Genomic DNA, 15,873 nt, shown 5'->3' with positions numbered 1-15,873 from the left:
TGTGTGGTGGGAAGGAGTGTCAGGAGAAAGCAAGATGAAAAAGAGAAAAAAGGCAGATCAGACATGACGTAACAGAGCAAGAGGAGGGAACACTAAGAAAAATGTTCAGGAAACAGAGAGAATGTGTACTAATGTACACTAGTGAAAACTGACAGGGCTTGACAAACGAATTTTCATCCCTCCAAAAGTAGTTTAACAGCCTATTCACACAGAGAGCGCCTATTTGCCAAACATTTTTTTGTCTACAAAATCAGAATGAATTTGCATTTTATTCATCCCAACAAACAGTCTATTTGTCTTGCTCTCGATGTGAATAGTTCTGTATTTTTTTTAAAATTTGCTTTGTTCAGAACATTTGTTATTTTGGTCACTCAGCATGTTGCTAAACCACATGTTCAGCCTGCTCTGGCGTTCTGACCACATGAGGGAGCTGTTTCAGTGGCAGTGTGTGCAGGTGCGTTTCATACCCAGACTGGATCTGGTGCTGGAGCGCTCGATGATCGTGTGTTTGCTGGGGTTGTTTAGGACGGAACGTTTGGCAAGTGAGATGTCTGCTGTCACCCTGGTGATGGATATTCTGGAACAAACAACAAACCATAACCATGGTATGCCAATTATAGCACGAGCGTATTGTGATATTTCCAGCTTTAATAATCTACACAGATCTTTGCCATTTATATTAACAGCTTCTTTAACAACATAAATCTTGCCAAATTTCAAAGCGATGAACTATTTTCTTTTTTAAATCTCTATTATGACCATGACATGTATATTTTGGTACCCACCTGCCCTCGAATTTGTGTTTTAGAAAATCAAAGAGAGCTTTCTGCATCATATCTGTCACCTGCAACGACACACACACACACACAACTGAGCAAGATGAAGAACATGACAACATTTTTTAAAATACATTTTTTGAGAGATATAGTGTCTTGCCTCGTAGCCTTTAAGGGATGGTCCCACCAAAATAATGGGTCTCATGGAAGGCACCACATCATAAGGAGGAACATGTTCCATCTGAAAGTTCAACACACAAAATAAAACCTCTTCAGTGAAATCATGATACATACATTTGCCAAAACTGACCTCAAACATCTGGATTTAAAAAACAGCATTCACACCCATGTGTTAAAGTGTTTTTTTCTTCAACTTATGCTTCAAAGTTATTTTTAATTGCTTTCTTCTTTGTTTTCCCTCTCTAACCCTCTCTGATATTCTTAGCAATGTCCATGAAGGAATTTTCTGGGTAGCTGATGAATTAAATACATATATTTTATATTACAGGCTAATAAACGAATTTAGTGTAAATTTATATAAATCAAAATCTGATATTTTATTATTTCAGTCATGTATTTTGTTTAAAATGTATGCTTATATCTTAAAATGGTCTTTATATATAATGTGGATTTACAAATTTGAATGAATTATTAATGTGTGCATATATAGGTTAATATATAATATATACATATATAAGTTAATATAATAAAAGTTATGGCTGTCAATATTTAAAAAAAGTGAAATTATAATAATATAGGTGGTTTATTTAATAAAATGAATTAACCATTTAACAATATTAATATATTTTTTTAACAAAGACATTAGTGTGTAGATGAACAAATCATTCAATAGACATGACAAAAATTGGCTTTAGAATTAATATACTGTGTTTACTTCCATATCGTGTGAATAGCTCCTCATTTCACTTGCTTGGAATATGAAAAATACATTTCTAATAAAATATATCTTGATACATTATATGCAGAACTGAAGAAACTGATTAAAACGTCAGTTAATTAAAACATTTTACATGTTAAGTTTAATTAAACTCATTTTTTTTAGGATGCTTAGCTTCTCTTTCCTCCTCAGACAGACCATCACTTTAACCTAAGATAAGACCTCTTCATGTTCTGCCGAGGGTCCTCCACTCCATGAAGTGTGTGTGTGAGAAAAACAGACAGAGATCTTTTGCTCAATTGACCCCCATCTGCTGTGGCTCCTCCCACTCCATCTAACGTCATCGTTTTCAACTCTAATTCACCCAGTCGGGCGTTTGTGCATGTGAGATTGTGTGACGGTAGCCATTGTGACAGCAGTAACAAGCGTGGGCTTCTCTCTATGTCACAGACCCATAATGGAAACGGAAACCGTGGAAACCTGTCAGAGTGTTTCTGCCTCATCGTGTGTGCATGTGCAAGAGGATGGCAGACTCCCCATGTGTCCACACGTGTGGGTGGACACATGGGCTGGATTCATTCATTTCTCGATTCAATCTGAATGAGATGTGCGTGTCCTGTAGAGCTAATAAACCCTGACAGTTTTTTCCTTTCTGAACAATTTTTTTGTAAACAGGACTGGTCCAGAAATTCACATTCAATCCTTTAGAGAAGCAAACTAGCATAGAAGAAATTTCATTTGTCTTTTCTGAAATATATGCACATGCTCAGTTGATGACAATAGCCTTAAGACTCAGATCTCTTCATAACAATACAAAGACAGAAACACGAAACAGAAAGTTTGTTGTTGCTATGACTCACCGATTTCTGTTTCTGTTTGGCAGGCCCACCTATCATTCCACACACGCACACACCGCAAGAGAGAGAGGGCAAGCAAGCAAACAAACAGAAGCTTGTTAGTGACAAATTGTTAAAACATTTAGGATGCTGGGAGAGAATGAATCAACAAATCAGAGGTGGCCAAATGAAGACAAGATGGAACCACTAAGGTATTAGATAAACTTTCCTGATTAATCATCCAGGTTGATGTGTAGTAAAATTCTCCCAGCATGAACACGGTCTCATGAGGATTCATTTAAATGACTGGATTTGTGAGTCTAGATTCACCCAAGAATACACATTCTGTCATTATTTATTCACCCTCATGTCGTTCCAAACATGTATGAGTTACTCTTGTCAATGAAACACAAAAGGATGTGAGAAAATGACAGAGAGCAACATTGAAGGACCATAAAAGTATTCCACATAATATTTTTTATAAATAAATTTCTTCTCTGGTGCAATTCTCAGATCTCATTCACGTGAAGAGTTCATTTACAAAAACAGATAACTCCCTTTTTAAAATTTCCCAAAAATCATGTTTTTTCATTGTGCATACCAATTAATCTCAATCAAACTGCAGTTGGGTTATTTTGATTAAGTAAAAAAAAAAAAAAAAACTAAAAAATACAGCTAACTAACACAATAAAAACATGATAACATAATAAAAAACATGATTTTTGAAAATGAAAAAAAAAAAACCCAGAGTTATCTGTTTTTGCAAATAAACTCTTCATATATATATATATATATATATATATATATGTCTGTTATGGGTTGGTAGGGGAGCAATTGAAAATGTAAAATGTATTGTGTCTGTACAAATATATACATTTATTCTTGCAAATAATCATACAGGGTGAGTAAATGATAACACTAAATGAACTACCCCAGTAAAAAATGTATATATTTAAAATACATTTATTTCATACTTAATATAGTTCAAAACTATTAACATATTAACAGATATATCACTCAAGACTCACTGATATAAAAATCATAATTAAACTTTATTTAGGCCTACTACTAGTGAACAATGCACATTTCATAATATTATACCAGAAATGTCTTTTATGTCAATATTCATGAGGATTGTATGATCTTTGAATAATATCGGTCTTTAAAGATATTTGAAGTGTATTTGAAGTATACTTGCAAAAGTTCCACTTTAGCACAATTAAATATACTTCAGTATACAGTGAGGAAAATAAGTATTTGAACACCCTGCTATTTTGCAAGTTCTCCCACTTAGAAATTATGGAGGGGTCTGAAATTGTCATCGTAGGTGCATGTCCACTGTGAGAGACATAATCTAAAAAACAAAATCCAGAAATCACAATGTATGATTTTTTAACTATTTATTTGTATGATACAGCTGCAAATAAGTATTTGAACACCTGAGAAAATCAATGTTAATATTTGGTACAGTAGCCTTTGTTTGCAATTACAGAGGTCAAACGTTTCCTGTAGTTTTCACCAGGTTTGCACACACTGCAGGAGGGATTTTGGCCCTCCTCCACACAGATCTTCTCTAGATCAGTCAGGTTTCTGGCCTGTCGCTGAGAAACACGGAGTTTGAGCTCCCTCAAAGATTCTCTATTGGGTTTAGGTCTGGAGACTGGCTAGGCCACGCCAGAACCTTGATATGCTTCTTACAGAGCCACTCCTTGGTTATCCTGGCTGTGTGCTTGGTCATTGTCATGTTGGAAGACCCAGCCTCGACCCATCTTCAATGCTCTAACTGAGGGAAGGAGGTTGTTCCCCAAAATCTCGCAATATATGGCCCCGGTCATCCTCTCCTTAATACAGTGCAGTCGCCCTGTCCCATGTGCAGAAAAACACCCCAAAGCATGATGCTACCACCCCATGCTTCACAGTAGGGATGGTGTTCTTGGGATGGTACTCATCATTCTTCTTCCTCCAAACACGTTTAGTGGAATTATGACCAAAAGTTCTATTTTGGTCTGATCTGACCACATGACTTTCTCCCATGACTCCTCTGGATCATCCAAATGGTCATTGGCAAACTTAAGTCGGGCCTGGACATGTGCTGGTTTAAGCAGGGGAACCTTCCGTGCCATGCATGATTTCAAACCATGACGTCTTAGTGTATTACCAACAGTAACCTTGGAAACGGTGGTCCCAGCTCTTTTCAGGTCATTGACCAGCTCCTCCGTGTAGTTCTGGGCTGATTTCTCACCTTTCTTAGGATCATTGAGACCCCACGAGGTGAGATCTTGCATGGAGCCCCAGTCCGAGGGAGATTGACAGTCATGTTTAGCTTCTTCCATTTTCTAATGATTGCTCCAACAGTGGACCTTTTTCACCAAGCTGCTTGGCAATTTCCCGTAGACCTTTCCAGCCTTGTGGAGGTGTACAATTTTGTCTCTAGTGTCTTTGGACAGCTCTTTGGTCTTGGCCATGTTAGTAGTTGGATTCTTACTGATTGTATGGGGTGGACAGGTGTCTTTATGCAGCTAACGACCTCAAACAGGTGCATCTAATTTAGGATAATAAATGGAGTGGAGGTGGACATTTTAAAGGCAGACTAACAGGTCTTTGAGGGTCAGAATTCTAGCTGATAGACAGGTGTTCAAATACTTATTTGCAGCTGTATCATACAAATAAATAGTTAAAAAATCATACATTGTGATTTCTGGATTTTTTTTTTTAGATTATGTCTCTCACAGTGGACATGCACCTACGATGACAATTTCAGACCCCTCCATGATTTCTAAGTGGGAGAACTTGCAAAATAGCAGGGTGTTCAAATACTTATTTTCCTCACTGTATCTTTAGTTGGACTTCAAGCACTACTTTTGCACAATTAAAGTGCATTAAGCACATAATTAGCTGTTCCAATTTAGCAGACTTTAAGTATAGCAGTTTAGAATACTAAAAGTACAATTGCAGGGTATTTTTATTAAACACATGACACGCTGCTTTTTGGATGCTTTTATATCCCAGGTGAAAAACAAGTACACTTCCATAATGTACTTAAAGTGCTCTATTTTTGCGCACTAATTTTGTACTTAATATACTAAAAATTATCCTTTAGTACTTCTTGAGATAAACTTAAGATCATCTAAGTGTACTCAACTGTGCTATTTTGAGACACCATGAATATGAACTAAAATGTGCTTTTAACATACAATCTTTGTATTTAAAAAATGTATTTAGCTACCACTTATAGTACACTTGAGTGTAATAGTGTATGAAAGACGAGTTCAAGTGTACTATAAGTGTACTCAGGAATCACAGATTCTAGCCTACGTCTTGGAATATATGACCCAAATAAGAATTTTCACCATATATTGCCATTTGAACAAGCAAGTAACAAGCCACGTTTGTTCTGACCAACTGAGGAAAAAAGAATTACAATAAATTGCGCTACCAATGGTGATTAAATCTAACGATCGGTTAGCTCATATCACATCTAACGTTATTATTATTATTATACGCAGATTATTATTATTGTTATACTTTATTCTCAAATTATTAATGTTAACAACATCAGCATTGCATGACAATGAGTATAGTGTGTATTAGCGTGTAGATTTCAATTTCTGTACAGTCTAATATCTAATTGTCATACCATTTGAATTTCATGTTAAGAAATTATTTTAACCCAAATAGCAAACTATGCTGCCTTCGAACTGGTTCTCTTTAAAATACAAATCTTGTGTAATCCCAGGCTATCTGTAATCAGAAGCACATTTAAAACTGGAACATAATTTAATTTCATTCACATGTGTTTCATATAAACACATAATCCTTTCTGGATTCCAATCCGCCATCAAAATGATACATTTAATAATTCCAGCTGCTGTGAGAAAAGGCTATAAATGTTCCATCACCTGCAGGATCCTCACATGCGATAGCTTAGTAGCCGGGAAAACTTCTTTATGTTTACAGATGTGACGTAATGACGCAGTGCCATGCTCGAATTTCCTGCGGAAACCTACCCGTACCACTCAAATTAGAAAACATCATTATAAGCTAACCGTTGTGAATCGGGCTAAAGTAAAGTGATAGTTTTGAATACTGGCTGGTTATGTACTTGCTCAAATATTGATTTCATTTATCATTTTTAACCCAAAAAAAGTTACGGACTGCAGCTTTAAGTACATAAATATGTATTTGTAGTATACTTAGCATGATATAAATGTATTTCAAATACTTTTTAGTATATTTATTTTTCACTAGGATATACCTGTAATGATGCATTTACTTCATCCCTTGGATATGAATTCTAACACAAACAAACAAACACACACAAACAGCAAAGACTCCCCTAAAGTTTCGAAGACACAGAAGGAGCTTGGTTAGGAACGAGTCTCTGATTATTAGTCACATCTGAAGGAGGCTGTCTATTGATGCATTCTGGGTTATCACCAGGGTTACCTTCTTAAAGAAGGGGAGGCGGGGTAGGTTGCCTTGAGGGGAGGTGACACTTCCGCCCACACCCTTTTGGTCACGGGTGTTGGCAGGCTCCACCTCCTCAACTTCTGAATCCGAATCGTCATAAAGCCCAGAGGACAAGTCAGCTAGGGGACCAATTGGGAGGTGGATGGGTTTTAATCAAAGGATAGAACAAGAGAGGATAGGGGGTGGAAGAGAGAAATAGAGAAGGAAACGAGGGTGAAAGAACAGGGAAACAAGGGTAACGGACAGAAAATGAGAGAGGAGGAAGAGAGGAAGAACAGCAGCATGATGTACAGACGTCAGTCAGAAAGGTGATGAGAACACTGAAGGTGTTTTAAAAAGAACAAGCAAAATTATAAAAGAAATGACCTTTTCAAGAAATGCAAACAAGTCTTATGTAGTAAAGTCCTTCTCTGAGTTGGGGCTTTTAAATTAATTTGAAATTCATGTTCCAGTTTCATTTGATGTTTATGATTTATGGGTTAAAAGAATATCATTTACCCTACACTAACAAAAAGTAGACAATACTATATATTTTTTCATTTAGTTATTTATTAATTAAAAGAATCCACATGAAAGTCAAGTTTTTTTTTTTTTTACATTGACTCCAAAACAATAACAATAACTGAAAAACTTAAATATGTTTGTAATTTTTAAAGAAAAAAGCTACAGTAAAATTAGTAATTTCCACACAAAAACAAACCTACAGTAAAACATGTCAACTACAGTAAGTTACCTCACTCTATACTGTGAGAAACCGTAAATGTTTTAACATTGCACTGTATGTAATTTTACTGCAAAATCAAATTTATGTTTTTTCCCCAAGACATCGGTGACACAGCATGATAATATTTTATATAAATAATTTAGTTTCTCCTTATTGTGTACATTATTTATTGCATTATTTTAGTGTCATGTATCTACTACTTACGAGGAACATACTTTCTACAGAAAGGTCACTTACAAATAACTCTGACGTGGCTTTCTGTTTTACCACTGGTATTATTATGTTTGTTATTAGTACATTTCAAGATACAACGATTATAAGTAAGTATAAGATGATTATATTTTACAGTGAATTTCTGGCAACCACAGCTGCCATATTTTTACTGCACTTTATATTTAACAAGATATTTTTTACAGTGTCAAGTATCAATTAAAATTGCCATTATTTGTTTTATACTTAAACAAAAGTTACGTTAAAGTTAAATAAGTTAAAAGAGATGCTTCCCTCCTTTAAAAATGTACCTGCTGGAGTACAATGTTATTTTAGTAACCTGAATTATTGGCACACTCATATTTGTTTTATTTTTGGGTACCGTTTTGGTTTTTTGTACTTTTATTATTTTTCATTCAATTATATTAAGGAGCTCACTTGCCTCCTGAGAAAATGCTCCTGATTACAAATTAATCAAACTCCCATAGCTGACACAGCCATGACAGATCGCATAAACCACAGGTAGCTCAGTGTAAGAACGATATTGAACTACAATTACAGATGATGATGAAAAAGAGAAAAGGAAGAAAAAAACAACAACAGAAAAGACTGGAAGACTAGAAGAATGAGCGATAAGAGGGACAAGAGGATGGCAGAGGGGATCTTAAAGGGGCGCTCTAACTGTCATTGTGTTCAGTGACTACCCAGTGTGAAAGTAATGGGATTATATTCTGTATATGTGTGTGTCTTGAGGGATTTCATTACCCATCACTACAGAACAAAAACGTCACAACACTACTGTCTGATCATACCTGTTCCAGGTGGAGTGGGCCTCCGGGCACCAGTGGCAACATCCAGACTAGAGCTTCCACCGGACTTACTAGTAATCAGATAGAGAGACCAATGGAAAGTAGTTAAGACAACAATATGGTCAGTGGCTACATACACCACCTTTAAAATGTTTCTGCTTAGTAAATATTGTTTACATATTTTTGAAAGAAGTCTCTAATGCTCACCAAGGCTGTATTTATTTGATCAAAATAATTTTCAAATGTAATTTATTCATGTGCTGTTTAATACATATATAGAAACTGTGATACATTTTGTTCAAGATTCTTTAATTAATAGAAAGTTTAAAAGAACAGCATTTATTTGAAATCGTTTGTAAGATCATAAATGCCTTTGCTGTCACTTGTAATCAATTTAATGCATCTTTGCTGAATACAAATATTAATTTCTTTCAAAAACAATCATGACTGACCACCAACTTTTGAACAGAGGAGTAGATAGTAATGCATGGAGTATATGCGTGTTTCACACAGCAAAAACAGCATAAGGCAGCAGATATAGGCACGTGTGATTGGCTGTTACCTGGAGCTAAGGCGGTTCTGTCTCATTCTCTGTTCTTGTAATTGACGGGTGCTCTCAAGCTTCACTGGACTGGGGATAAACCCCACCTCACACCCTTCCTTCACCAAACGCCCAATCCACCAATCATTATTATACTTCTGTTAACAGAAAAACAAAAAATGCACAAGTGAACACTTTCCGCTTATTAGCTTTTGAATCATGTAAGCCAAAGGTTCAGTTACAGGCTGAACGATTTTGGAAAATAATCTAATTGCGATTTTTTTTTTTACCAATATTGCGATTGCGATTTAATATGCAATTATTTTTTAAAGCTCTTCTGTAAATTCTTTATTATTCAACAAAGACAAGCAATAAATCATTGTATAATATGACCAACACAATATTAAATAAATTAAATGCCAGGCCTATACCTTATGATGAAATTAGGTGATGCATGACTTGATATGAATGACATTTTTATTTAACAACTACAATCACAGTCAGTGTTTCCCCTAGGTTTATGGCTTTGGGGGAGCGGCGGCTTTGCAGGGGGTATATAATATTGATAATAACATTGAAGAAATTGTATGATTATTCCTTAAAGATAAGGTTTTAATAGTTTTAGTAGTAGTAGCCTATTACATAAGTTCTACTGAACAACAGTAATATATTTCTGCCCAATGTCTTCAAGTGAAACCGAACTTTTATTTGACGGGTTGCCCCCCCTAAAATAATGGTAGGGGAAACTCTGACAGTAGTATATTGACTGATTTGTTGAACTTCCAGCCTTGTAAGCATGTAATAATTATGACAACATAAAGCACTGACAAATAAGCCTGGTGTAAACATTATTATGAAAGTCAGAACAAATTACACAAACTAAAGTAGATTGCAGAAATATAAAAACAAATCTGTTGCTTTACCACACTCAGTATTTAGGTAATTAATTCAAAGTCACTGTAATAAACATATGTAAACATGTGGGGATTGCACTTTTTAGTCTGTTAACTTTAGACAGACTTTCAATAAATAAGAAAGAATATATATATATATATATATATATATATACAGTGAGGAAAAAGTATTTGAACACCCTGCTATTTTGCAAGTTCTCCCACTTAGAAATCATGGAGGGGTCTGAAATTGTCTTCGTAGGTGCATGTCCACTGTGAGAGACATAATCTAAAAACAAAATCCAGAAATCACAATGTATGATTTTTAACTATTTATTTGTATGATACAGCTGCAAATAAGTATTTGAACACCTGAGAAAATCAATGTTAATATTTGGTACAGTAGCCTTTGTTTGCAATTACAGAGGTCAAACGTTTCCTGTAGTTTTCACCAGGTTTGCACACACTGCAGGAGGATTTTGGCCCACTCCTCCACACAGATCTTCTCTAGATCAGTCAGGTTTCTGGCCTGTCGCTGAGAAACACGGAGTTTGAGCTCCTCCAAAGATTCTCTATTGGGTTTAGGTCTGGAGACTGGCTAGGCCACGCCAGAACCTTGATATGCTTCTTACAGAGCCACTCCTTGGTTATCCTGGCTGTGTGCTTGGTCATTGTCATGTTGGAAGACCCAGCCTCGACCCATCTTCAATGCTCTAACTGAGGGAAGGAGGTTGTTCGCCAAAATCCATGGTCCCGCTCATCCTCTCCTTAATACAGTGCAGTCGCCCTGTTCCATGTGCAGAAAAACACCCCAAAGCATGATGCTACCACCCCATGCTTCACAGTAGGGATGGTGTTCTTGGGATGGTACTCATCATTCTTCTTCCTCCAAACACGTTTAGTGGAATTATGACCAAAAGTTCTATTTTGGTCTCATCTGACCACATGACTTTCTCCCATGACTCCTCTGGATCATCCAAATGGTCATTGGCAAACTTAAGTCGGGCCTGGACATGTGCTGGTTTAAGCAGGGGAACCTTCCGTGCCATGCATGATTTCAAACCATGACGTCTTAGTGTATTACCAACAGTAACCTTGGAAGCGGTGGTCCCAGCTCTTTTCAGGTCATTGACCAGCTCCTCCCGTGTAGTTCTGGGCTGATTTCTCACCTTTCTTAGGATCATTGAGACCCCACGGTGAGATCTTGCATGGAGCCCCAGTCCGAGGAGATTGACAGTCATGTTTAGCTTCTTCCATTTTCTAATGATTGCTCCAACAGTGGACCTTTTTCACCAAGCTGCTTGGCAATTTCCCGTAGACCTTTCCAGCCTTGTGGAGGTGTACAATTTTGTCTCTAGTGTCTTTGGACAGCTCTTTGGTCTTAGCCATGTTAGTAGTTGGATTCTTACTGATTGTATGGGGTGGACAGGTGTCTTTATGCAGCTAACGACCTCAAACAGGTGCATCTAATTTAGGATAATAAATGGAGTGGAGGTGGACATTTTAAAGGCAGACTAACAGGTCTTTGAGGGTCAGAATTCTAGCTGATAGACAGGTGTTCAAATACTTATTTGCAGCTGTATCATACAAATAAATAGTTAAAAATCATACATTGTGATTTCTGGATTTTTTTTAGATTATGTCTCTCACAGTGGACATGCACCTACGATGACAATTTCAGACCCCTCCATGATTTCTAAGTGGGAGAACTTGCAAAATAGCAGGGTGTTCAAATACTTATTTTCCTCACTGTATATATATATATATATAACCTTATTATATAGCCTATATTATCTTAAGGTCGAAGGTCGAAGTAATTAAATGCACCGTAACACTGTTACTGCTTGAGTAATTTCCATGTGCCGTTTTGAAGTAGGCTACGTTCATATATTATTAATCAGTCCCTCCAGGATTTTGCGATTCTGAGATCGCTGAATTTATTGCAAAATCAAGCAAACTCCGCAATTTTCGCAAGAGCTTGCAAATTTACGTAATTGCCGCAGATTTTCCGCAGATATTGGGCTTAGACGTTCCAAAAATGGAATGAACAGCCTTGCGTTCTCATCATGACCGACGCGACACCTTTATACACAGCACTGGGAGATACAGTGAAGAAAGTAGTACGCCGCAGAATCAATAACATCTCTGTCAAATCTTGTGAGAAGCATTCAAACTCGGCGCAGAATTCTGTTAAAGCTACAGATATCAGAACAAACGCCACTGTAAAATATCATTCAATAAACACAAATCACCACCATTCACCATGGATTTAACATAGTAAAACTACAGGAACAACTTGTGGCAGAAATGGTCTAATGTTTTCAAGTGTTTTTAAATGCTTCACACAACTTTTCCCAGCACTTCAAAACTTTAAGTATTACCGAATTTGAAAGTTATTTTTAATGTGATGACATTATTTGTTCATCCTTCATAGGTTGCCCCATTTATAAAACTAAAATGTTTTAATGTAGGAAAGCAAACACTTATTTAAAAATAAAAAAGACATTAAATTACCACTAGTAGATGGCTGCAGAGAAGTACTGATAGGCTTATTAGCCATTTCCACTCCCTAATATACAGTATATGTTTTGTATTTATTAAATTATATTTAGACATTATGAATGACAGTAATAAAAGTTAATTTTATCTGCAGCACAAGTAAATCTGTAAGACGTCTGCTAAAGATCTGGGAAACATCTGCTGTGTAATCTGATAAACGTCTCAGAAGCAGTTTTACATACATTCTAATAAATGTCTATTTGACATCTGACAGGAAACGTCTTAGAGACGTATTGCAGATGAGCAAACACTCTTAAAAATACATCTTGCATATGTAAATGCAGACATCAAATAGACATCTCTGAGATGTACATGTGCGATTAATGTGAGTGCTTTACTGTCAGGTGCTGATGCCACCTTCTGTAGAACTTAATGGCACTTGTGCTGGTGTCCTCAAATGTTAGTTTGGAGCCCTACAATGGTTCTCGAAGTCAGAAAAGTCAATGTTGTCTGTGGTATATTTTCAATGCAAAACAATAAGAAATGCTGCAAATTTTGAGAAAAGCCGCAGCAAAATCAGTCATTTTAGGCCGCAAAAATCAGACAAAAGTCCCGCGAAATCCTGGAGGGACTGATATATACGCTTTCAAACATTTCCGCGTGTAGCATGGCAGTGTGCCAACTTGAAGAGTGCTTCGGTGTGTTCGACTTGAAGCAGATCGTTGTGTGTCATCAAAGTACTGCGAGAGCTATAAGAGAGTGGACGTCTCCATACACCAATCGGTCTTCAAGTTGAACACACCTCTTTACTCTCGCTGAGTACTACGTGACAGTGTAATCGCAACCTCTGTGGTTGAAAAATCGCTTTTTTTCCATATCGCGATATTATCGCAAGTGCAATTAATCGTTCAGCCCTAATAACATATACATCATCGTACTGAAGATCTATATATTGTTGAAGGATTACATTATATATCAGGTTACACCAACACTTTTAAAGGGAAGTACGGCTGTCTGACCTCTTTGATGTGCAGGAAGTCTTTGGGTTCGAAAGAGATAGCCATGCCCTGAACTGGCACATCATCATTAGGTCCTGGGTTATAGCCAACGTTAGTCCTCACAGCAAACGCTACAGGCTTGGTCTTCAGAGAGAAAAGGGATGAGAGATAAATGGGGAGAATTAAAACAGAGAGAACAAAAGAAAGAGAGCTCCAGTGAAACACTTCAGAGTGGAAGAAAGAACCATGGTCATGTGATCAGTTTTACAGCTAACATATGGATTGATCTTGTATATGTAGTCAAAAAGGTGGAATAATACTGCAGAACAGTATAATGCTTCTGAACTCATATCCCAGTGGAGCAGCAAGCAACAAGTTTTATGCGGCAAGCCTCAATCAACACATTTGATTAAGTTGTTTATTCATTACAGCCAAATCATTTACCCAGGTGTTTCTCCATGACTGAGGTGTGGGACCACAAAATAACCATTTGTAAATAAGTTACTGTCCTATTTTTTTCCGTGAAAAATTCCCAAATAAAGTTTAAGCACACTTTGTGTTTTTAAAAACTGTCCTTAAAGGTAAAGTGTGCAGTTGTTAAGATTGTCTTTAAACATAAAAGTCTTATAATGCTTGCATTGATATTCCTCAAACTTTCTGGTTAGAGAATAGTAAACTTCTGTTATTAAATAATAACAAAAACACTCAGATGTACAAGCTTGGTTTTGTAGATTATTTCAGCTTTATGTTCTATAATTTGTATAGATCATAAGGCTGAAATAATCTGTTTTTGTTATTATTTAAATTCAATTTAGTTTAAAAATGGCCAATTAACTTACAGATGGACACTGTTTTTCTGCCTTGTGCAGTAACATTAATAATAAAGTACTAATATTTCCATATATCTAGTTAATCATACAGGTGTTTCTCAGGGGTTCAGCCTCTCAAAAAAGATGTTCTTCCAACAATCAAGTCTATTATGTTCACTCAGAGCAGAGTCTGAATAACAGACCAATGAGAAATGGAAAGAAACTGGAACAGAACATGAAAAAGTAAGACACCTTAGCCTTCTCTAGGGTGGCGAGAGCTTGTCTATCGGCTTCTTTCCTGAGAGCCTCAGGGTCCTCCTCCAGAGACACGTCAGAGTCTGAAGGACGACTGGTGTAGGAGTCTGCTGAGCCCTGCCAAAGAACAGAGAGGGGGAGTGAGAGGGAGGCAGGGACGGAGGGTGAATCTGTGTTAACAGCCCTTGGCACAGTGTTTGAAAAAGCTCTTTTTTCAATTAGTATTCCTTATCTAAAATCAAACACAATAACAATTTTACATCCCTTCTTCCACCAGGCCAAAAGAGAAGTGGCACAAATGACCACACAGTGAGTTATCGTACGACGTGCAAACAATTTATGAATGAAGAACAGGTTGAAGGAGAGGCCAGGAACAGTGTGGGAGGAAGTGAAAGGGAGCAGAAGGTACAGTACGAACATCAGAAAAGAGTTTCTAAGAATATGAGAGGAGCAAAACAGAAAGAAACAAATGTTTAGAGCAGTTTAGTGCTTTCCATGATTCTTACAGTTTGTGTATGTGCAAGGATGTAAACAAACATTCAAGATACTGGTGTGTCCTCAACTACATGAACTTGTTTGTCCCAGGGGTTGATTCTTATTTAATTTTTTGTCATATTACAATCATCATAGAAACTTTTAATTATTTATTCATGCTATTTTCATATGTAGGCATAGATTTGACTGTTTACCCATTAAAATCCATCATAAGGTACAAGTGTATATTGCAATAATTACAATAAAAACACTGATAATTTAAATGTAAAATGCTTCATACTTCTGATATATAATATAAAAATACACATTTTTACATTAAATTACACGTCACTCCCATCACAATAAAACAAATTAGCAAATAATTAAGTGCGATCAAAATTTGTGTTACCAAGGTGACAAAAGAGCTTACGTTGAAATATGTCATGAGAAAATGTGATTAAAAAAACTGAATATCACCTGTGCGCAGACTATTTTTTATTTCCATCATCATCATTTTCACTGCAAAATGCTATAAAGCACAATTTATAATTTCAGATTATGATTAAAATGGATATATACACACTGCTAAATGTTAGTCTACAGGGCCAGCTGAAGAAACATACATATGTCTGTATTGATATGTACTTGCTTTAGAGTCTGAGTAAGTTCACGAAGATACTA

General features: G+C 36.4%; 1 protein-coding gene across 5 annotated transcripts in view; it reads right to left on the bottom strand.

Moving 5' to 3' along the window:
- The window catches only part of cacnb1 (calcium channel, voltage-dependent, beta 1 subunit), a 49,641-nt gene that overhangs the window by 7,369 nt on the left and 26,399 nt on the right, over positions 1 to 15,873 (bottom strand). For 3 of the 5 annotated variants that reach the window (XM_058769196.1, XM_058769199.1, XM_058769198.1), the window contains 8 exons: positions 14,716 to 14,835; positions 13,676 to 13,798; positions 9,286 to 9,422; positions 8,727 to 8,794; positions 6,957 to 7,099; positions 937 to 1,017; positions 786 to 844; positions 468 to 577 (listed from right to left, as the gene is read on the bottom strand). In XM_058769196.1, coding sequence (XP_058625179.1) covers positions 468 to 577; positions 786 to 844; positions 937 to 1,017; positions 6,957 to 7,099; positions 8,727 to 8,794; positions 9,286 to 9,422; positions 13,676 to 13,798; positions 14,716 to 14,835 — 841 coding nt within the window. Of the gene's footprint in view, positions 1 to 467; positions 578 to 785; positions 845 to 936; positions 1,018 to 2,534; positions 2,564 to 6,956; positions 7,100 to 8,726; positions 8,795 to 9,285; positions 9,423 to 13,675; positions 13,799 to 14,715; positions 14,836 to 15,873 lie in introns of all 5 variants that reach the window. The other 2 variants (XM_058769197.1, XM_058769200.1) reach the window with 1 other exon arrangement.

The sequence above is a fragment of the Onychostoma macrolepis genome, chromosome 03 (assembly GCF_012432095.1).
Source record: "Onychostoma macrolepis isolate SWU-2019 chromosome 03, ASM1243209v1, whole genome shotgun sequence".
NCBI lineage: Eukaryota > Metazoa > Chordata > Actinopteri > Cypriniformes > Cyprinidae > Onychostoma > Onychostoma macrolepis.
This window is presented reverse-complemented; position numbering and strand designations above follow the sequence as displayed.